General features: G+C 40.7%; 1 protein-coding gene across 11 annotated transcripts in view; it reads right to left on the bottom strand.

Annotated features, from left to right (window-relative positions):
- Positions 1-23,309, bottom strand: part of GEMIN2 (gem nuclear organelle associated protein 2) — a 49,568-nt gene that overhangs the window by 17,495 nt on the left and 8,764 nt on the right. For 3 of the 11 annotated variants that reach the window (XM_080671052.1, XM_080671051.1, XM_080671053.1), the window contains exons 6-11: positions 21,916-21,960; positions 19,879-19,947; positions 17,089-17,184; positions 15,381-15,491; positions 13,638-13,696; positions 3,808-4,169 (exon numbers count right to left, since the gene is read on the bottom strand). In XM_080671052.1, coding sequence (XP_080527178.1) covers positions 4,130-4,169; positions 13,638-13,696; positions 15,381-15,491; positions 17,089-17,184; positions 19,879-19,947; positions 21,916-21,960 — 420 coding nt within the window. In that variant the 3' untranslated portion in view covers positions 3,808-4,129. Of the gene's footprint in view, positions 1-3,807; positions 4,170-13,637; positions 13,697-15,380; positions 15,492-15,732; positions 15,853-17,088; positions 17,185-17,695; positions 17,945-19,878; positions 19,948-20,338; positions 20,525-21,915; positions 21,961-23,309 lie in introns of those variants that run through there. The other 8 variants (XM_080671054.1, XM_080671055.1, XM_080671058.1 and 5 more) reach the window with 6 other exon arrangements.

Raw genomic sequence — 23,309 nt, forward strand, 5'->3', positions numbered from 1 at the left:
AACTTCCTAAATCTCCATTTTCTGGCTAATGAAAAGAAAATAGGATTCCACCGAGTCTCCTATCTACCTAGTCCAGGACTTCTGTGAGCATCAAATGAGATGAGGCATGGGAAAACGCTTCACAGACATTTGGTTACAGTGTAAAGTGTTTCCACCTGGCTATAAAGCAAGTCGTGTTTCTGGGCTGAAGAAACTGCAAGGAGGCTAGTTGTTGCTAGGGAGAGGAAGCTGGGCATTGCTACATAATGTCATTACCTGAACAGAGGGAAGGATACTTAGCATATTAGCCTTTTATATATATAGTTACATTTTGGAAATCCATCATCTTTTGTAGATTTTTAACACATATTAATGGCATGTGTACAGGTTCAGGAAAAAAAAACTTTATTTAACCTAGTATTTGATCGCAGAACCATTTTTTTCCAGAAATAATGACCAGCCCAAATAAATCAACATTCAAGGGCAATTTGGGAAACAATTGTTTTAGAAATTTGGTGGGAATTGGTAATATGTGTAATATGTTTATATCACAAGTGGTAATAATTGTGATACAAACAGATCAAATTGACATCTCTATAATTTTTAAAAATTTGATTTTTAAAAAATTATTTGATTTATAGGGAGGAAGAGAAAGAGAAACATTGATCTGTTGTTCCACCCATTCATGCATTCATTGGTTGATTCTTTTTTAAAAAATATATTTTATTGATTTTTTTTACAGAGAGGAAGGGAGAAGGATAGAGAATTAGAAACATCGATGAGAGAGAAACATTGATCAGCTGCCTCCTGCAGACCCCCTACTGGGGATGTGCCTGCAACCAAGGTACATGTCCTTGACCGGAATTGAATCTGGGATCCTTCAGTCTGCAGGCTGACGCTCTATCCACTGAGCCAAACTGGTTAGGGCAATTGGTTGATTCTTGTATGTCCCCCTACCAGTGATTGAACCTACAACCTTGGCATATCAGGATGACGCTCTAACCAACCAAGCTACCTGGCTAGGGTCTGTAAAACATTTTTCTTTCTGTCCCAGAGAGTTAATTTGAATCAATTTTATTATAAGTCAGCTTCTAATTGGTTTATTCTAAGAGACACAGATGAAATAATCTTATTTTAAAATAGAAATGAATAAAATATTAATAAAAGTACTATCCCAATTTAGTAAATGTATAATATCCTTCTGACCAAAATAAATAAATAAAAATAACTACGTCTAAATTTTATCTTTAAAATGTACAATTTCTCAACAAACTTAAGGTTTTATACCTCTGTTAAGAGTGGAGAGCTTTCTTCAATTTTTCATTAAAATTGGAAGATACTTTTAATTGTGATTAATGGCTTAAAATATCCATTAATTTTATTTGTCATTACATTCCTGAAAAAAATCCTTATGCCAAATTGAGTCATTGTAAAAATGGTTTCTTATTTACCTATTTGAGAATCCTCCAGTTTGCTAGAAAATAGAGGTGTAACTATATTAAAATAAATTTTTATACCACTTGTCTTTAGCACATGCAAAATTGCCTTCTTTTGTATGCTATTCTGTCCTCAGGAATTTCATTCTGTGTGAGTAGTGTGCATGACTACGTGTTCAACCACTAGTTATGGAAGAAATGTAAATTAAAACAATAATTAACAAATAAAATCAACCCCTAGGGACCCCCTCCCCCAGCATCAAAATGACAAAAAATGTGAAGGTGTAACAGCTGGTTGTGGTAGAGGTTGGAAAACTAAGCTCTTTACAGTAGACGGTGCTGGCTGCCTAATCCAGTAGCCACTGTCCCCTCTTTTCTAATAGAACTCCATCTTTTATAGGAATAGCAATGTGTGCTCTGCTAAAAAATTTCTATTTCCATCTTTCTTTATAATCATAAAATATCATAACTCTAGCAAATGATACGTAAGTTGAGGGTTTCTTATAATGCTTTGCTCCTTTGACATAAACAGCAAGAAGGGATGGTACCTTTTTATCCTTCCTGGAATACAGATGTGAAGCAAGAGACAAAACAACCATACCATGACTGAAAAGATGAAAGCTACATACTAAAATTGACAAAAGAGAAATCTGGATGCGGCCCAGGACATTTAAGATACTATACTGGTAAAGTTGCTGTACTAGCCCTGAACTTCCTATGCCAGAATTACCAGATGAGAAACAAAAATTCCTAATTTTTAAAACCATAGTTAAGTTTTCAAATGCAACATTAACTGATAAGACTCATGAATTGCAACCTTACTCTTGGGAATTCTGACTAAAGAAAGCAAAGTTATGTACAAGAAGATATTCACAGTAGCATTTTCTATATTGGATTAACACTGAAAACAAATTAGATATCCAACAATTTGAGAATGTTTAAATTATGGCAAGAAAACAACTTGGGCCGAAACCGGTTTGGCTCAGTGGTAGAGCGTCGGCCTGCGGACTGAAGGGTCCCAGGTTCGATTCCGGTCAAGGGCATGTACCTTGGTTGTGGGCACATACCCAGTGGGGGGTGTGCAGGAGGCAGCTGATCGATGTTTCTAACTCTCTATCCCTCTCCCTTCCTCTCTGTAAAAAATCAATAAAATATATTAAAAAAAAAAGAAAACAACTTGGACTATTAAGTTGACATTTAAAAATTAGCTTTCTGAAGACAACAGAACAGATTAAAATGTAAATTATGTCTGCTTTATTTGTAACTATTGGCAAAATTGTTGGTTTCCTAATCCACGGTTATTCCTAATCCCCATTTTTCCTTTCCTACCTCTTATTAGAAAGTCTGGAAAGGCTTACAGTTCCATTTCTTGACCTTTCTTGGAACTAGAGGTGATCATCTTATATACTTGTGGCCAACAGATGAGCACAAATCTGTGGATTTCTGGAGAAGGTTTTGCTGGTATGAGAAAGAATTCGATGTGTAAGGCCCCTGCCTCCTCCCCTTTTCTGGTTTTGATAATAGAGACATAGCCTTGGGCTGCAGTGGCCATTTTGTTACCATGAGGGAAAGGCCAAAAGAATCAGAGACTTGGTATGGAGTCACTGAACCAATGCCAATAGCCAGCTCCTCTATACTTCTCATTATGTGAAAAAAATAAATCCCTATTTGAGAAACCACTGCTACTAGGACCTTCTGTTACTTAAAGTAGGAAACATTTCTACCTGATAAATTACGTATGAACAGAAGACTTGACAGAAAAATTAAAGCAGTCAACCTATTAGGGTACTGATAAAAATAATTTGTTAACAGAAAAGTTTTGTGCAGCACGGCTTGGGTTGAGCTTCAACCTATGAATTGGGGTCATGGTGCAATTCCCATCAGGGCACAGGCCCGGCTGGGGCTTGCAGGAGGCAGCTGATCAATGATTCTCATTATTGATGTTTCTATCTCTCCCTCTCCCTTCCTCTCTGAAATCAATAAAAATATGTTTTTTAAAAGTTTTGTACAATAAAGCATTTAAATAAAAATACTGAGCTTAAATGGAAAATGTTTGATTAATTTTGCTGCTAAGAACACATTTGCCATTTAATCTAGACCAGTGGTCGGCAAACCGCAGCTCGCGAGCCACATGCGGCTCTTTGGCCCCTTGAGTGTGGCTCTTCCACAAAATACCACAGCCTGGGCGAGTCTATTTTGAAGAAGTAGCGTTAGAAGAAGTTTAAGTTTAAAAAATTTGGCTCTCAAAAGAAATTTCAATCGTTGTACTGTTGATATTTGGCTCTGTTGACTAAAGAGTTTGCCGACAACTGATCTAGACTTTTAATTCTAAGACCCTTTCTCCATTGTCTTGTTTTTTACAAGAGTCAAAAAAATTTTAGTAACCAAAATATACTTTCAATAAAATTTTATGTGTACATCTGTAAATAATGTAGGAGTATCAAGGACATTTGTAAAATTTCACCATACAGTTTTACACATGGTAATAGAAAACTGTTCATTAGAAATTAGTGGGATTATCCAAAGATACTTCAGATGTTCAAATCCATACATTCTACATCCTCCTACATATCAACTTCAGTTGCACAGATTAAGATGAAGACTTCTTACATAATATTGAAAATGTGATGCAACCTGCACTTCATTGGCATTTTATTTCCTCAGACAGTCTGCCTTCATCACAAGTATCTTCTACCCCTGAGAGATCAGCAACATCAAGATGGCTCATCAGCTAAGTCACGTTGGTCAAAATACCTAGTAAAGAAATCATTGAATGTATGCTTAAAGATATTAATTGCAGCACTACAGAAAATAATATCAGAAGACTGCAAACAACCCAAATGTCCATCAATATGGGGATAGGTGAATAAACTACAGTACATCGATACAGTGGAAGACTATGAAGCTTTTACAAAATATCTATACTGCTATAGCATGACTTCCAGGATTTATTACGTGGAAAAAAGGTACAGAATGGTATGTTTAATATGCTACCTTTTATAAGTGTGTGTAGGAATGCAGATTACATATATATATATATATATATATATATATATATATATATACTTTTAAAAAGGATAAGTGGGAAGGATAAACCAAAAATTAATAATAAAATGGATAATTACAGAAGAGAGAAAGGAGGCTAGGGAGGATAAAGATGGATTCTAAAATACTCCAAATGTACACTGAATTATAATTTAACCTTAGAGAAATGTAAATATTTTTATGTAATTATGAAACAAGATTAAATTAAAAAATAAAAACATGAATCAAACTCCACAAAATGAATCTTCCCATATATCAAGTTGGTAATATAATCACACAGAGAATATTTTTAAATGACCTTAAACATAGTGTTCTGATATACAGTATGTTTCTAGTAAGATATACCAGGGACAAAACAGAATGCAAAGCATTCTTAAAATGATTTTAATATTTTTACTGTCAGTGACATTGGTAGCATTGTTATTCTGAAATAATTATGTGCATACTACAGGACAAATCCATAATTATGTTAACATTGTTAGAAACCAGAATTTTCAGCATAGGATAAAAAGAAATACTAGCCCTAACCGGTTTGGCTCAGTGAATAGAGCGTTGGCCTGCGGACTGAAAGGTCCCAGGTTCGATTCCGGTCAAGGGCATGTACCTTGGTTGTGGGCACATCCCCAGTAGGGGGTGTGCAGGAGGCAGCTGATCGATGTTTCTCTCTCATCGATGTTTCTAACTCTCTATCCCTCTCCCTTCCTCTCTGTAAAAAATCAATAAAATATATCTTTTAAAAAAAAATACTAAAGGAAAACCCTAGAATCTTAAACTAGAACTGAAATATCAATTTGAACTCAGAATTTTCTTTTTCTCTTTCTAAAAAATACATAGTTCCTAGTTGTTCACTGAAAAGGACTCAATGCACAACTAGTTCTCTAGACTCTAAATACCATCTTCTACTTGAAAAGAAGAAACAGTACTCCCAGGAGAGAAGACTAATTGTAGATCCAGATCGAGAAATATTCAAAACACATGAATCATCTTGACATACCAAAAGTAAGACAACCATAAAAGACCACCAGGATTATATAACAAAAAGCATAGGAATTGACCTGACTGGCCAAAGATGGAACAACCTGAGCATCAAAATTTCAATAAAATTTTATGTGTACATCTGCAATGGATTGAAACATCAAATGTTAAAACCCCTAAATGCAAAACAATAATCCAAAAGCAATCTTATTGGTCATCTCTGAGGATTGCTAGGCCACAACTTCATTATTTTCCAAAAATTAGTAATAAATGGAAATAATACTGCCTGTATCCTATTTATATTTTGGGGGGTGTAAACTATATTTCAAATTGATGAAGAGAAGTTATATTTTATAGAAAATGTTATATAGATAAATATAAAAACCAGCATTTTCTAGTCCTAAGGAAATGATGGATCTATGTAACAATCATCAATGGCTGATAAAACCAACAGGTAAAAGGTATGGACTTTACCTGAACACAATGATCACCTTTATCACCACTAAAAGTAGGACAACTGGACATTATGTGCCTCCTGATGTAATACAACAGCATCCATGGACTCTTGTCAAACAAACAAAAACACTATACTATATAGGGTGCCCCCCCCCCCAAAAAAATGTATACACACACTTTGAATAATTATAAAGGCAGTGTTTATGAAAATACATTTCATTTTCAAAATTGAGCTATCAACTGTTAAAGTATATTACATTTTTGGGGGACACCTGTATAATCAAACTTCTAGACTTACTTACCTACCAGTTTACAGAAAATATGAGGGATGAACACATTAAATACTGCATGAAGATTTAGTTGTCAAAACAAAGATGTGAAATTTTACAAGTCAAAGGACCCAGTTTCTTCAACAAATAAATGACAAAGAAAAAAACCTCAGGAAGGTTAATGGGGAGATTTAAGAGACATCAAACAAATGCAATGAGTACACCCTAAATTTAAAGAATTCAAAATTAAAACAACATTTTTGAGACAACTAAGGAATATGAAACATGGGAGTAGACATCAATGATACAGTGAGTTATTAAATTCTTGAGGTGTGGTACTAGTATTATTTTTTTTAAATATATTTTATTGCTTTTTTACAGAGAGGAAGGGAGAAGGATAGAGTTAGAAACATCGATGAGAGAGAAACATCGATCAGCTGCCTCCTTCACACCCCCCACTGGGGATGTGCCTGCAACCAAGGTACATGCCCTTGACCGGAATCGAACCCAGGACCTTTCAGTCTACAGGCCAGCGCTCTATCCACTGAGCCAAACTGGTTAGGGCGGTACTAGTATTATAATCATATTTTTAAAAAGTTCTTCTCAGAAAACTAAAAACAAAAGAAAAAATAACAAACAAAAAGCTCTTCTCAGATACATACTAAAAGAAATGACATGCCTGAAATTTGTTTAAAATATATTAACAAAAACAATGGAATAAAGAAACATCCTGGTGAACAGATAATCTATACTAATAAAAGGGTAATATGCTAATTAGATCGGGAGACCTTCAGGACAAAGCCATGGTGGCGGGGCCGAGGCAGAAGCGGTTAGGGGCAATCAGGCCAGGAGGGGAGGGCAGTTGGGGGTGAGCAGGCCGGCGGGGGGAACAGGTGGGGGCAAGTAGGCCAGCGCGGGGGGACAGTTGGGAGCAATCAGGCCAGCAAAGGGGGGGCAGTTGGGGGTGAGAAGGCCGGTGGGGGGTGGGGGCAGTTGGGGGCGAGCAAGGCGGCAGGCAGAGTGGTTAGGGACGATCAGGCAAGTGAGCAGTTAGGAGCCAGCGGTCCCGGATTGCGAGAGGGATGTCCGAATGCCGGTTTAGCCCGATACCTATGGGATCGGGCCTAAACCAGCAGTTGGACATCCCCTAAGGGGTCCCAGATTGGAGACGGTGCAGGCCAGGCTGAGGGACACACCCTCTGTGCACAAATTTTATGCACTGGGCCACTAGTCTATAATAAAAGTGTAATATGCTAATTAGACTGGACAGCTGAACGACCTTCCTGACAAAGTCCCAGTGGCAGGGCCGAGGCAGAGGTGGTTAGGGTTGATCAGGCAGGCAGGTGAGCAGTTAGGGGCGATCAGGCAGGCAGGTGAGTGGTTAGGAGCCAGCAGTCCTGGACTGCAAGACGCCCCACCCCCGTGCAAGAATTTTGTGCACTGGACCTCTAGTAGTTAATAATTGCTGAACCTGGGTGATGAATTGGTTTTGGGGGGAGGCGGTTGTTAGGTCTGATTGAATAGACACCTCCCCTGGGAACTAACCTTTAGACAACAATAGACATTCTCTTTTGTTTAGCACTTGCCAAGACAACATTCCACTTACTACGACCATTATCTTTCTCCTCAGGACTCACCCAGAGAATTCCCCACCTAATAAAAGCTCGCCTAGAGTCCTTTACAATCTCTGACTCCCAGTCCCTGGGTGCTGGTGCCATTTTGGGGCTCAGTCCATCTGGGTATCCAGATGACCTAATAAATTCATAATTCTTTACCCCTTTTGGCCTTGTACATTCCTCCTTCGGTGACCCTAACATTTGGTGCTGAAACCCAGGAGGGTTCCACGGGGAAGGGAAGTCATCGCTGGCTTCAGTCATCCTGTGTTTGCTACTTGGAGAGCAATAGGCAGTGACAGCTCAACCTGGCCTTACCTCTGAATCCTACTTGGATGACATGGTTACCGGCTTCAATTAGGCCTCCCTCCCTTATGGGCCCTCCTGAACCAGCCAAGATGGACGCTGGATTGGGGACTTCTCTTTCCCATTGCCGATCCTGCACTCAACACCGGCTCATTTCATCTTCGGTAAATGACAACTGGCTTTCTGATTTGCCCCTCATTTCAGATTAAAGACCTAGCACTCCAGCCTGGTTTCAGCCCCTAGGACCAGGTCCCACAGTCTTCCACATCATAGGGGATGCCTGCCATGTGGATTAGACTGACCTCTCTCCAGAGCCTGACTAGTTGGTGGGGACGCCCTCCCTCTAGTCTTGCTCCCTGGGTCCCCATTTGTTGCTTACCTCCTCTTCCTAATTTATACCACGAGGAATTTTTTTCCATCTCCCCCAAAAAATACTCCTCTGGGATTTCTCCATCATAACCTTAACATGCTCAGCCTTTACACAGAGGTCCAGGCAATGTGCCTTATCTTCTATATATATAAAATCCTAATATGCAAATAGACCAAACGGCAGAACAACCAAACACTGGTTGCTACCAGGGGGTGCGCATGGAACATGGTGGGCCTCAGCTGCAGTGTGATGGAGGAGCAGGTGAGTTGGGGCGCCAGACCAAGATGGGGCACCGGTCACTGTCATCAGGGCCTCTAGTGGTTACTGAAAATTCTTTGCTCCTGTGCGCCACAGTCCCGCCCAGAGCTTGCACCTGCTGCCACTGCCTGTCGCCGGCCCCTATCGCCCCTCAGGGCTTCTCCACCTCCCCCCGTTCCTGAGGGGCAATCAGGCCAAAAGCTGCCACTCACACCCACCGCTGGCGCCAGCCCCAATCACTCCGCGCCATCAGCAGATGCGAACGGGGCCGACACCGTCAGCGTGTGGAAGCCGGAGGCGGCAGGAGTGGGGCTGCTGGCAGACAGGGGACCAGGGCTATGGCAGGAGAGGCCAGGCGGGGGCATGGAGAATGGGCCGAGACCCACCTCTGTGCCCACGGCAGCCTCAAGGCCCACAGGTCCTTTCAAGGTGCACGAATTCATGCACTGGGCCCCTAGTCCACAATATAAATTATTCACACTGGCCTGAGATTTTAACATTCTCCGGGACTTAGGCAATTTCTTTCATGGCAATGAGAAGTGGTCAGAGATCCCCTACATCCAGGCCTTCTTTATACTCCTCAATCGTCCTTCTCTCAAACTTGCTCTACTCATCAAATCCTACTTCTCCACTCAAAACCCTTCTGCCAACCCTGGACCTTTCCACCCTGAGGCTTCTGATCATTCTTCCCCAACTTATCAGGTCCCTCAGTCTCCCTTTGACCCTTCCAATCACTCAATTCTCCATTCCCCTCCAGGTACCTGAAACCTACCTCTTTATGTCCCTCCTCTGACTGCCACCCCCGCCCCCTGTCTTCAGACTCTACATCTTAAAATCTGACTCCCAGTCCCTGTGTGCTGATGCCATTTTGGGGCTCAGCCCATCTGGGTTTCCAGATGACCTAATAAATTCATAATTTTTTACCCGCTTTGGCCTCATGCATTGTTCCTTTGGTGACCCTAACAGGGGAATTTATTCTACTACATTTATATTTGCTTGAAAATATCCACAATAAGTTTTAAAAAATCATTATCATTGGTAAAATGGGATCCCATTTATTTGAGTAGGTATTAGCAGTTATTGCCTTAAAGCTAACAAAACAAACAAAACTTACAATAAAAAACACAAGAGACTTATAATATCTGATACTTATATTAAAGCTGCTGCTGCAAAGAGTCTAGGCCTAAGTTATCTTTTTCAAACTTGCTATAATCTTGTATAAATTTTCCTGAGTGAAGCCTATGTCTCAGAAACTTTTCTAGTCTAGAATTTTTTTCCATTTACCTAACTTTTTGAGGAAAAAAGAATCATAACCAATACACTGGGTATTTCTTGTCTCATATGTTCACAATATTATAAAATATCAGTGAATTAGCAGGCAGATAATATGATTAAGTCTCTGGTTCCATTAAGTACTAGTTTACTGAACCAACAATTACTTAATTTTTCTGAACTGGTGTAAAAGGAAAAAACAAACAAACTTGAATGTATAAGGATTAGATATAGCCTATATAGTGCCTAAGACAATGCTTGCTGTAGCCTCTCATTTAACTCTTACTACTAACAGATGAGGTAGGTGTTACCTTTGTGATCAGCATAGTTAAGAGCTTAGCTCTGAAGTAAAGCTGTCTGGGTTTGGGTTCTAGCTCTGCCTGCCATTTACTACCTTTGTGATGGTAGGAAAGTTATTTAACCTCTCCCTCTACCATTGTTTCCTCATCTGTAAGATGATAACAGAACCTACCTTCTAAGAATTAAATGAGTTTCTATTAGGAAGCACTAAGAAAAATGTTTGGCACAAAGTGCCCAGTAAGTGTTAATTATCATCAGTAGCAAAACTGTGGATCCAGATGTTGAATATGTGTGTACTCTAAAAAAGTGTCTTGTGTGGAGGAGGGAAAAATGGATACAGGTTTACTTATCTTCCCAATATTTAAATATATTATAAATCTTTAAAAAGGTATTGGCATTAGAATAAAAACACTGACAAGTGGAACAAAAATATTTAGTTCAGTAAAAGACCTAAAATAAATGTGTGTATGTAGTGTTTATACATGTGTAAGGAAATAAACAGGAACAGACTGACATACCTCGATGTACGGTTGGGGGGACGAGAAGAGATAAACAAAAGAACTTATATACTTACTAGAGGCCCGGTACACGAAATTCGTGCATGGGGGGTGTGTGTGTCCCTCAGCCCAGCCTGCACCCTCTCCAATCTGGGACCCCTCGAGGGATGTGCGACTACCCATTTAGGCCCAAACGGGTAGTCGAACATCCCTCTCACAATCCAGGACTGCTGGCTCCTAACTGCTCACCTGCCTGCCTGCCTGATTGTCCCTAACCACTCCCCTGCCAGCCTGATTGACACCTAACTGCTCCCCTGCTGGCTTGATTGCCCCTAACTACCCTCCCCTGCAGGCCTGGTCACCCCCAACTGCCCTCCCCTACAGGCCTGGTTCCCTCCCAACTGCCCTCCCCTGCAGGCCTGGTCGCTCCCAACTGCCCTTCCCTGCAGGCCTGGTTGCCCCCAACTGCCCTCCCCTGCAGGTCTGGTTGCCCCCAACTGCCCTCCCCTGCAGGCCTGGGTCCCCCCCAACTGCCCTCCCCTGCCAGCCCGGTCACCCCTAACTGCCCTTCCCTGCAGGCCTGATCACTCCCAACTGCCCTCCCCTGCTGGCCATCCTGTGGTGGCCATCTTGTGTGTTGGAGTGATGATCAATTTGCATAGTACCTCTTTATTATATAGGACTAGTGACCCGGTGCATGAAATTCGTGCATGGGGGGGTGGTGTGTGTCCCTCAGTCCGGCCTGCACCCTCTCCAATCTGGGACCCCTCGAAGGATGTCCTACTGCCGGTTTACAGGGATCAGGCCTAAACCGGCAATCAGACATCCCTCTCACAATCCGAGACTGCTGGCTCCTAACCGCTCACCTGCCTGCCTGCCTGATTGCCCCTAACCACTCTGCCTGCCAGCCTGCTCACCCCCAACTGCCCCCCGCCACTGGCCTGCTCACCCCCCAACCCACCCCCCCACTGCTGGCCTGATCACCCCCAACCCCCCCCAACCAGCCTGATCACCCCCAACTGCCATCCCATCCTGGCCTGATCACCCACAACTGCCCTCCCCTCTTGGCCTCTAACTTGGCCCTGCCACCATGGCTTTGTCCACAAGAACGTCCGGAAAGTCTCCTGGAAAGTCTCCCAGTCTAATTAGCATATTACCCTTTTATTAGTATAGAGGCTTGGTGCACGGGTGGGGGCCGGCTGGTTTGCCCTGAAGGGTGTCCTGGATCAGGGTGGGGGTCCCGCTGGGGTGCCTGGCCAGCCTGGGTGAGGGACTGATGGTTTTTTGCAGGCTGGCCACAGCCCCGTCAGGGTGGGGGGGGGTCCCGTTGGGGTGCCTGGCCAGCCTGGGTGAGGGGCTGAGGGCCATTTTCAGGCTGGCCACACTCCCTTCAGGGTGGGGGTCCCCACTGGGGTGCCTGGCCAGCCTGGGTGAGGGGCTGATGGCTCTTTGCAGGCTGGCCAAGCCCCCCAGCAGGGACCCTCATCCCATGGGGTTGTGGCCAGCCTCGGTGAGAGGCTGAGGGCTGTTTTCAGGCTGGCCATAGCCCCTTCAGGGTGGAGGGATCCCGCTGGGGTGCCTGGCCAGCCTGGGTGAGGGGCTCAGGGCCATTTTTAGGCTGGACAAGCCCCCCAATGACCCAAGCTCCAAGCCCCTCCTTTTTTTCTTTTCTTTTTTTTTTTTTGCAGCGCCTCCTTGCCTCCTTGAGCAGAGGCCAGGGCCGGCTGGAAGCAGGTATCTAGGATTTATTTATCTTCTATAATTGAAACTTTGTAGCCTTGAGCGGAGGCCAGGGCCGGCCAGGGCGTGTGGGAAGCTTGGCTTCCTCCATCGCCGGGGGCAACCCAAGCCTCCTGCTCGCTCCAGCTCCGTGGCCGCCACCATCTTTATTGGGTTAATTTGCATATTCGCTCCTGATTGGCTGGTAGGTGTAGTAGAATGATGGTTAATTTGCATGTTTCTCTTTCATTCGTGTAGATATGCAAAGCACATGGACACGAGCAATAGGATAGTAAAGACCTGGGGGCTGGGTAGGGGCTGGGAGGAGTGGGGGAAGTAGGGGAAAATGGGAGATATTTGTAATACTATTAACAATAAAAAATACATTAAAAAATGTAGCCCTAGCTGGTTTGGCTCAGTGGATAGAGCATCTGCCTGTGGACTGAAGGGTCCCAGGTTTGATTCGGGTCAAGAGCATATGCGTGGGTTGTGGGCTCAATCCCCTGTAGGGGGTGTGCATGAGGCAGCTGATCAATGATTCTCTCTAATCATTGATGTTTCTATCTCTCTCTCCCCCCTCTTCCTCTCTGAAATCAATAAAAATATATTTTTTTAAAAAAGAAAAGAAATAAACAGACATAAGAATTTAGACTATGAAACAGTTTTCAAATAAATTCCAAGTGGAATTTCAATGAAAGAAATGAAATCAAACTAAATAAAAATATGTCTCAACAGAAAATGAACAAAGGACACAGGTAATTAAAAAAATATAACTGCAGCCCTGGCCGGTTGGTCAGTGGTTAGAACAAATTCAACTCCCAGCCAAGGGCAATACTTCAGTTGCGGTTCATTCCTCATTCCTTGGTCCTGGTTGGGTCACTTCTCAGAATGTGTCACCATATTAAGCAGTGCATGCCTGTACATGCCCTTTACTTATTTCTAGAAATTTAACCTCAGGAAAAAATGGAGCTGTACGTATAAGGATCTTCACTGATGCATTATTTATAGAAAAAAACTAAAAACTCTGATACATATAATATTATGTTTTCTTACACTTCAATTTCCTCTACTGTAAAATGTAAATAAACTCTACCACCATTAATAAAATACTATTACAAAGCAAGAAGCCAAATATTACTTACCTGCTTACCAAGCAGATTAATAAATTCAAAGCAGGAACTCTCTCATCATCTTGGTTGTTCTAAAAAAAAAAAAAAAAGAGAGAGGAAGCCACATGTGGTAGAACTCAAAATGTAATCTGTTCCCCCCTAATGTCTTTGAAACAAATTTCCTTTTGATGCAAAATATGAAAATTTTATGAGGTGATTGTAAGAATCACATGGAAATAGGAAACATCAAAGAAAAAGGACCAAACTGTAGAATTAATGATCCCTCAAGAAATAGCTAAGATAATCTTTTAAAGAAATATGCTTAACAGGGAAAAGAAGTTAGGATTAAGGGCTCTAAGAATAACTTTGGAGAACGTCTTTCCTAGTTCCAAGCAGTGCAGCAAAAAAGCCTATGTCTTAACGGGACAGTAATGGAAAAGTATGTAAAATATATTAGAGAACTTACAATTGAGAAGGAGTGAAATTCTGGCTTCCAGCATTAATACATACCAGTAAATATTCTAGATCAGGGCTCTCAATTATGATGCAAGTAGTTTCTGAACTATACATTTTAGAAAGTTCACTTGAAGTATTTGTTAAAATGACAGACCTAAGATACATGGAAAGTAGTCTTACAGAGTATGAAATTTATTTTTATACATTTCAAGGAACAGTCACAATAACCTATTGAGTAATGTTATAACAGACATGTCATATATTAATTCAAATTTGGGACACACGTCCATGATGTAACTGTACTCAATTCTATGTACCAAGCACCATATGGGACAAAGCGAATAGACATATTAACTGCTAATAGCACAGAAGATGAAATATCCACAAAATAGCTTTAATAAAAGGGAAAATGTGTAAAGTGCCATAGAAAAGATACAAAGTATAATGGGAAAACAGAAGATTCTTTATCGTTGTTGGGATCAGGAAATGTATCATAGAAAATGGTGGGATATAAGCCCGATTGTGAAAAAAATGGTACTTAGATGCAGACTGGAAGAGTGAAAAGCCTCTTCTGCAGAGGAAATAAAGTCTAGGAACAAAGCATGGGGAATAGTAGTTAGTGAATTTGCTTGGAGTACAGGCCATTAAGTTTGTTTGGGCCACTTCACAATAGCCTAATGAAAGAACTATGGAATAGCCAACTTTACATTTTGTGGAGGGGAAGGAGGGATGAAAAAACATCAGAAGTGGGTTTAATAGGGCTTTAATTTTTATTGTAATGCTACATGTGAGTTAGAGGGTCTGACGGGAGAAATTCAAATCAATCATTGGGCTAGAGATTGCTAGGTGACTACACCAGCTTCTTATGTCCCCTTACTATGAAGCTCATTTTCAGCCACGCACACTGCCACCCAGCTAAAAGCAAACATTTCCCAGTTTCTTACGGCCATGTGACTAAATTCTGGCCAATGAGCTACATAGCCAGATGTGCTGTGGAACCTCTGGGAAGTCTCTTAAAGAGGATGATGGCCTTCTTTTTTTCTTTCCAACTGCTTATAATAAACTTACAGTGGCCAAGGCTCCAGCAGCCATCTGGATCTTGAGGTGAGCTGAGGATGGAAGCCACACATGGCAGAACTCAAAGGCCTGGGTTATTGCCATCCTAAATTTGATCAACCTACCTTCAGCCTTTCTTTATCGAAGAAAAAGTTCTGTTTTTTGGAGGCTTTTCTATTTTGTGGCCAAATCTAATCCTGACTGATAAAATATTCCATGTTTTCTTATTTCATTGGAATCTTTTATGACCATGTTGCAACTTACCACCAAAAGCCTCACTTCAGAGCATCTTCTTGCAAGTTGTCGAATCAGTGAATGAGCCTCGGGTAATAAAGGTTTTTCAAGACAAGCCAATAAAGCATAAAGCCATCTTCCCTAAATAGAATTTTAAAACATAGTAAGTAGGGAAATATTGCATCATCATGTTTCAACTAATTTTTAAAATGTTCAAAGTTTGTCTGGTTATTTGCTATGAATAATTTCATACATTTAGCAGAACACTTAACTGTATAATGTTTGTATATAGATAACAAAAGGTCATCTAGCTAGCCAGGTGATAGCTTTTGTGTCTTCTAACTTTAGACACAGAACATTAGATACTTCAAAATAGTCTTACCCCCAGAAGAGTTGGTTTCCGAGATTCTTATTACAATTATAGTCCCAATTCAGAGGTAGAAAACTGCATTAAGATGTGTATGAGTCCTTGAAAAATTAAGATACATTTTTCCTTTGCCTTCTATAGACAGATATACAAATCATATTATAATTTTTTTGCCTGCAGAAATGCATTTTATTTTATTATTTTACTAGAGGCCCGGTGCACAAAATTCGTGCATGGGGGTGTGTCTCTCAGCCCAGCCTGCACCCTCTCGAATATGGGACCCCTCGAGGGATGTCCGACTGCCTGTTTAGGCCCGATCCTGGTAGTACTGCTGGCTCCCAACTACTCGCTTGCCTGCCTTCCTGATTGCCCCTAACCACTGCTGCCTGCCAGCCTGATCACCCCCTAAGCACTTCCCTGCTGGCCTGGTTACCCTTAACTGCCCTCCCCTGCAGGCCTGGTCACCCCTAACTGCCCTCCCCTGCAGGCCTGGTCCCCCCCAACTGTTCTCTCCTGAAGGCCTAGGTCCCCCCTAACTGCCCTTCCCTGCAGCCTGGTCGCCCCCAACTTCCCTCCTCTGCCGGCCTGGTCAACCCTAACTGCCCTCCCCTGCAGGCCTGGGTCTCCCCTAACTGCCCTCCCAAGCTGGCCTGATCACCCACAACTGCCCTCCCCTCCTGGCCATCTTGTGTCCACATGGGGGCAGCCATCTTTGACCACATGGGGGCAGCCATCTTGTGTGTTGGAGTGACAGTCAATTTGCATATTACTCTTTTATTAGATAGGATTTTCTTCATGCTCACCCAAGGAGGGAGGGTATTTTTTCCACTGATTTTCAGAGAGAGTGGAAGGGAGTGGGGAGGAGGAGAGAGAGAAAGACATCGATGTGAGAGAGACACATCAGTTGGTTGCTTCCCACATGCGCCCTGACCAGGGCCGCCCAACCAGGACCAGGGATTGAACCTGCAACCAAGGTACTACATGCCCTAGATCGGGAACCAAACCTGAGACCCCTCGGTCCGCTCATATAATTTTAAAACTCTGTCTGTCCCCTGGGTCTATACAAAAGAACTATATTCTAGATGAAATAATGTTTCGATACTTCTATAAATACCATGCAAGCTAAATTTATTCCTATCCCATTTTAAAATGGGTTTTTCTTTTTAATTACAAAAATAATACTAAATGCAGAAAAACGAAAGAATACAAAACGCACAAAGAAAAAATAAACCTGAAATCCCACCATCTAGATAAACTTTCTGCTAATTTTTAAAATGTTCACCTTTCTCCCTAGTTGGTTTGGCTCTATGGTTAGAGTGTTGGCCCAAAGGCTGAAGGGTCCCCGGTTTGATTCCAGTCAAGGGCACATACCTCGGTTACAGGCTCCATCCCTAGTCCCGGTCGGGCACGCGCAGGAGGCAAACAATCAATGTGTCTCTCTGTCTCTCCCCTGCTCTTCCACTCTCTCTAAAAATCAATGGAAAAAAAATCCTTGGGTGAGGGTTAACAAAATAAATAAATAAAAATGTTCACCTTTTCCTATGAAAATACACAGCTTTTAAAAATAAAGTTTCATGCCCTAGCTCAGTGGTCGGCAAACTCATTAGGCAACAGAGCCAAATATCAACAGTACAACAATTGAAATTTCTTTTGAGAGTCAAATTTTTTAAACTTAAACTTCTTCTGCCCTAGCTGATTTGGCTCAGTGGCTAGAGTGCCGGCCTGTGGACTGAAGGGTCCCAGGTTCGATTCCAGTCAAGGGCATGTACCTTGGTTGCGGGCACATCCCCAGTAGGCGGTGTGCAGGAGGCAGCTGATGGATGTTTCTCTCTCATCCATGTTTCTAACTCTCTATCCTTCTCCATTCCTCTCTGTAAAAAATCAATAAAATATATTTTAAAAAAAATAATAAAAATAAACTTAAACTTCTTCTAATGCCACTTCTTCAAAATAGACTCGTCCAGGCTGTGGTATTTTGTGGAAGAGCCACACTCAAGGGGCCAAAGAGCCACATGTGGCTCGCGAGCCGCGGTTTGCCAACCACTGCCCTAGCTGGTTTGACTCAGTGGATAGAGCGTCAGCTGGTGGACAGAAGGATCCCGGGTTCGATTCCAGTCAAGGGCCCATGACCGGGTTGTGGGCTTGATTCCCAGTAGGGGGTGTGCAGGAGGCAGCCGATCAATGATTCTCTTTCATCATTGATGTTTCTATCTCTTTCTCCCTTTCTCTGAAATCAATAAAAATATATTAAAAAAATAAGGCTACATTTCTAAAAAAAACTATTAAGACAAGTAAATACCAAGTAATACCAAGTAAAGAAATTTTAGAAAGGTTCTTTTTCCTTTTTGCTAGTTTATAATATGCTGGTTTTTACTTTAAACACTGATATTCTCAATACTAGAGTTCTGATGATATGGTTATTTGAATGGGGGAACTGAACACTACTGATTTAAGAGACAGATTACTCAAAATAAGACTCAAAGATTAATCCATTAAAATTTAGTAAATCATTTGTCAGTGGCTCAGAAATACTTTAATGGTTTCTCTGACAAATATAACTACACTTTTTGGTAATATGCTTTCACTAATTAACAGGAAAAGCCAAACATATCACCCTCCAGTAATCTTTATAAGTTTTTTAAAAAAATCTTACAACAGCCCTGGCTGGTGTGGCTCAGTAGGTTGGGCGTCGTTGCATGCACGGAAAGGTTACGGGTTTGATTCCAGCCCATGTTGGGGGCTTGATGCCCAGTTGGGGATGTGCAGGGGGCAGCCCATCGATGTTTCACTCTGGCATGGATGTTTCTCTCTCTCCCCCCTCTCCCTTTCTCTCTCTAAAATATCAATAAAAATATTTTTTAAGATCTTACAGCAAAGTTAAAAAATAAATATTAAAGGAAGAGAAGGAAAACAGACAATACAGACAAGAGGTCATTATCAGACAGAAAGAAATTTAAAGTTCAATATCTAGATTTCAATGAAAAAGTAGCCTAAGAATATGAGCAAAGGACGCTAATATACCAGTGCATGGAAAAAACATCCTGTTTCACTGGTATTGAAAGAAATGTAAATTACGTTGACTCTAAAGTACTACTATAAATTCACTAAATTTGAAAAACACAGATTACAAAATGATAGATTGAACCATCATATGGAATTATTGATAACCAAAGGTTTTTAACTTATAAAAAAATGGTGATTTCATATGGTTCAACTTAAACTAAGGTTGCAGGGAAAAGAACTAACTTTAAGCAGCCATAACTAATACATTATAAACTCCTTCATTTCTTCTGGAAAGTAATCTGGTGGAATGTAACAAAGGCTTTCAAAATCTGGATTCAATAATTCTACTCTATAAATAGCCTAAGAAATTACTATACGTTTATATTTTAGTCATGACTGCAAAATATAAGGAATAATCCAAATGGTCAATAATGAATCAATGTAGATTATGAGATATTAAGACAATGGCGCTTATGTAAATCTGTATTTTTCAAATTTAGTGAAGGTTATAAAAAAAAAGAGCTGTGAATATGAAGCAATAAGATAGAGGGGCAGTGTAGCATTGTTGTTAAGAGTATATAGTCAGGTTACCTAGGCATGATCTCAGTTCTGCCAGTTATAATCTGTGTGACCTTAAGCAAGTTACTGAATCCCTGTTTTCTAGTTTCCTATCTATAAAATGGAAATAATAATAATATTTGATGTTTATTAGAGGATTCAAGGAGTTATTACATACAAAGTCCTTAGAATAATATCTGGCACAAAGTGCTATTATTGTTATTTCTGACATGCTTTTGTCAGTTGAATTTCAATGAGATTTTAGAAAATGCGTTTCAAGCTTCTTTAAGCCAGTGCCACTCAAAATGGGTTCTGCAGATTGGTTGCTAGTTCGTTACTGGTCTGCAACGAGATAAGCAGTCTGTCCCAGGATAAAAATCAACTGCTCAGTGGACATTTTCTCCCCCAAAGCAAGACTTTTTCAATGAAGAAAGTAGTATGTTGATTTATATTCTAGTGTAAGTTTCTTGTTTCACTGCAAACAAACATCGTTTGCATTACACATAGAGGTATAAAAAATATATAATACATATATATCTATAAATACTGTAGAGTATATAATTTTGTCTGAATTATGAAAATGAAAAGATGTAACACTACCAATTCTGGAGTAAAGTCTTTTTCTCCAAACCAATTACTCAGATATTCCAAGACACTGGTTACTGTTGCCTAAAAAAAGGGCGGAGAAGGTAGAAGAATTGCATTAGTAGTAAAACAATGACAAGTTCAAAATGAGTTTTATTAAGTTAGTTAGACAGCAATTCTGATATTTAAAGTGGCCTCAGTCTTTAGACTTCCAGAGAAAACTGTGGCTCTATTTAGTAATTTGATTAGATGGCTCACTCAGTGAGAAGAGGCTTTTAAGATAAATATTCTTACACACTTTCAAGTATCAATACCTTGGTTTAAATCCTAATATTTAGTTTGTAACTACTAATTTAGGTTATCTCTACTTCAAAAATTCCATGTGATCTTAAAAAAAAGTCTTTGCATAAATACCTTCACTTATTTTCATTGAAACATTGTACAAATCTGAACAGAAAGTTTTGCCTTGCCCTACCTGGTTTGGCTTAGTGGATAGAGTGTCAGCCTGCAGACGGAAGGGTCTCAGGTTCGATTCCAGTCAGGGGCATGTGCCTTGGTTGCAGGCTTCTCCTGGGACCAGGCCCCGGTCAGGGCTCGTGCACGAGGCAACCAATGTATGTTTTTCTCTCACATCGATGTTTCTCTCTGTCTTTCCCTCTCTCTAAAAATCAATGGAAAAATGTCCTTGGGTGAGGATTAAAAATATATATATACAATGAGTGGCCAGATTATTATGATCTCTGAATGCATAATAATCTGGCCACTCAGCGTGTGTGTGTGTGCATATATATGAATTCGTGCATGGGTGGGGTCCAGCCAGCCTGGCCAGGGGGAGGGGACATGGGCAGTTGGCCGGCCTGCCTGCTGGTCGAACTCCTGGTCGAGGGGACAATTTGCATATTAGCCTTTTATTATATAGGATATACACTGAGTGGCCAGATTATTATACGTTCAGAGATCATAATAATCTGGCCACTGAGTGTATATTACCTGCCTTATTTTTAGTTGGACACTTAAAAACATTCTGATGGAATTTAGTGTGACCACTATGGTATCTTAATGCAAATGATCAATTAAGTGAAACTGTCAGCCAGTAAAATTAAACAGAATATAAAAATTTCATCTTCCAAGGGTATCCAATGCTATGTTAAAACAAAACAAACTTTTTTGGTGGTCTTTAAATGGATAGTTACTAGTCCTAAAAGTCTGAAGAAACAAAATCCATCTTTCTCCATTTTATCCAAAAAATGTATGTAGTGGTTAAGTTTTGGGGGAATCAAAAGTTATATGCAGATTTTCAACTGCAGTGGGTCAGTGTCCCTAATCCCAGTGCTATTCAAGGGTCAACTGTATTTTGTTTGTAATATAATACATAGAAATTAGAAATAGCAATCTAACCTTAGTATTTACTTCAAACCCCAGAATCTAAGACTAACTGAAATATATACAATTAAATAGTTTAGCACCATGATTAAGAGCAGGGGTCCTCAAACTACGGCCCGTGGGCCACATGTGGCCCGCCGAGGACATTTATCCGGCCCGCCGGGTGCCGCTGCCTGTCCTGCTTAGCAGCCGACTCGTCCTGGGCCCGCAGTGCGCATAGGAATTTGTTCATAGTTGTTTTTTTTTAAAACTATAGTCCGGCCCTCCAACAGTCTGAGGGACAGTGAACTGGCCCCCTGTTTAAAAAGTTTGAGGACCCCTGATTAAGAGTATCAGTTCTAGAATTAGGTGACCCTGGTATTGAATACCAGTGCTGCCATTAAAACTTGCTGGAAAAAATGAATACCAGTGCTGCCATTAAAACGTACTGGAAAAAATAGCTTAACCTTTAATTTTGTTTCCTCTTCTCTAAAAAGGGGATACATATTAATAATAGCTCCCTATACATGGTGGCATTAAGGATTAAATAAGAAATGTTAAAGAATTTAGAAAATACACACACAAGAGTTTAGGACAGGGTCTTGCATAAATATTCAGTAAATGTATTCAAATACTTTCACACACACCACAAACAAAAGAATGCATATATACTTATTAGACAGACTTTACCTGATTCATTCTGCTAACAATACTAAGCAAGGGAGGAAAACCAATCTGAAAGAAAAATGAGATTGAAATTTACTAAATAGTATTATAAGGAGGGATTTAATTTTTTTTCAAACTGGTGAATTTTTCATCACACTATTATTTAGAAACCAAAAATGGCTATAAAACAAAATTCCTTTATTACCTATTATAATAAAATGTTCCATGAAGTATTGCATTGGTAATGCCCCCCAAATAATGTCTTGAAATCTGAACATGTAAATTTAAAAACAAAAAATGATTTCCGTAATTAAAATGTTAAAGTATGAAAAATTTTTAAAAATATACTGATATTATTAATACTATAACATAAATATGTAATACACTTTTTGTTGTTGTTGTTAATCCTCATCTGAAGATACTTTTTTCCACTGATTTTTTTAGAGCGTATGGAAGGCAGGGGGAAAGACACAGAGAAACACTGATGTCAGAGACACATTGACTGGTTGCCTCCCTCACATCCTGACAAGGGCTGGGGACCAGGAGCCAGGGACTGGGCCTGCAACCGGGATACGTGGCCTTGACTGTGCCCTTGACCCTTCAACACTTCTGTCTACAGGCCAAACACTCTAACCACTGAGCTAACTGGCCAGGACTGATACAATCTTTTAAAAAATCTTCAGCTAGCCTTGCCTAGTATGACTTGGTTGGAGCATTGTCCAACTCACTAAAAGGTGGCCGGTTCAATTCCCAGTCAAGGCACATACCCAGGTTGCAGGTTCCATTCGCGGTTGGGGCACATGCGGGAAGCAACCAATCAATGTTTTTCTCTCTCAAAATCAATTTAAAAACCCCCACAAATAAATAGTTCATTGAGTATTTAAAAAGAACCTTCAGCTAAAGCCAATATTTCAAGAATAAAGGGCAGTTGAATTAGAATGACTTTTTTCAAACCTAATCTGATTCAAATTTTTAAATTCTACTTTGCAGCTTAATGCTGAGAGCATTGATTATGAAAATAGCATAGACTTGTGAGAAACTTAAGGGGACATGTGCCCAGCCAGCATGGCTCAGTGGCTGAGCATCAACCTATGAACCAGGAGGTCAAGGTTCAATTTCTGGTTAGGGCACATGTCCAGGTTGTGAGCCCAATCCCCAGTGTGGGGCGTTCAGGAGGCAGGCAGCTTATCAATGATTCTCCCTCATCATTGATGTGTCTATCTCTCTCTCCCTCTCCCTTCCTCTCTAAAATAAATAAAAATATATCTTTTTTAAAAAAAAGAATAGGTTGTATAAGAAACAGTGCTAAATTGGTTCCCCTGGAGATCTGAATCTATTTTTCACTCTCAACACATATATGAGAATACCTGTTTTCCCAGCCCTATCAACACAGTATATCAAGCTTTCTTTGCCAATAT

The sequence above is a fragment of the Plecotus auritus genome, assembly GCF_963455305.1.
Source record: "Plecotus auritus genome assembly, chromosome: 1".
Taxonomy (NCBI): domain Eukaryota; kingdom Metazoa; phylum Chordata; class Mammalia; order Chiroptera; family Vespertilionidae; genus Plecotus; species Plecotus auritus.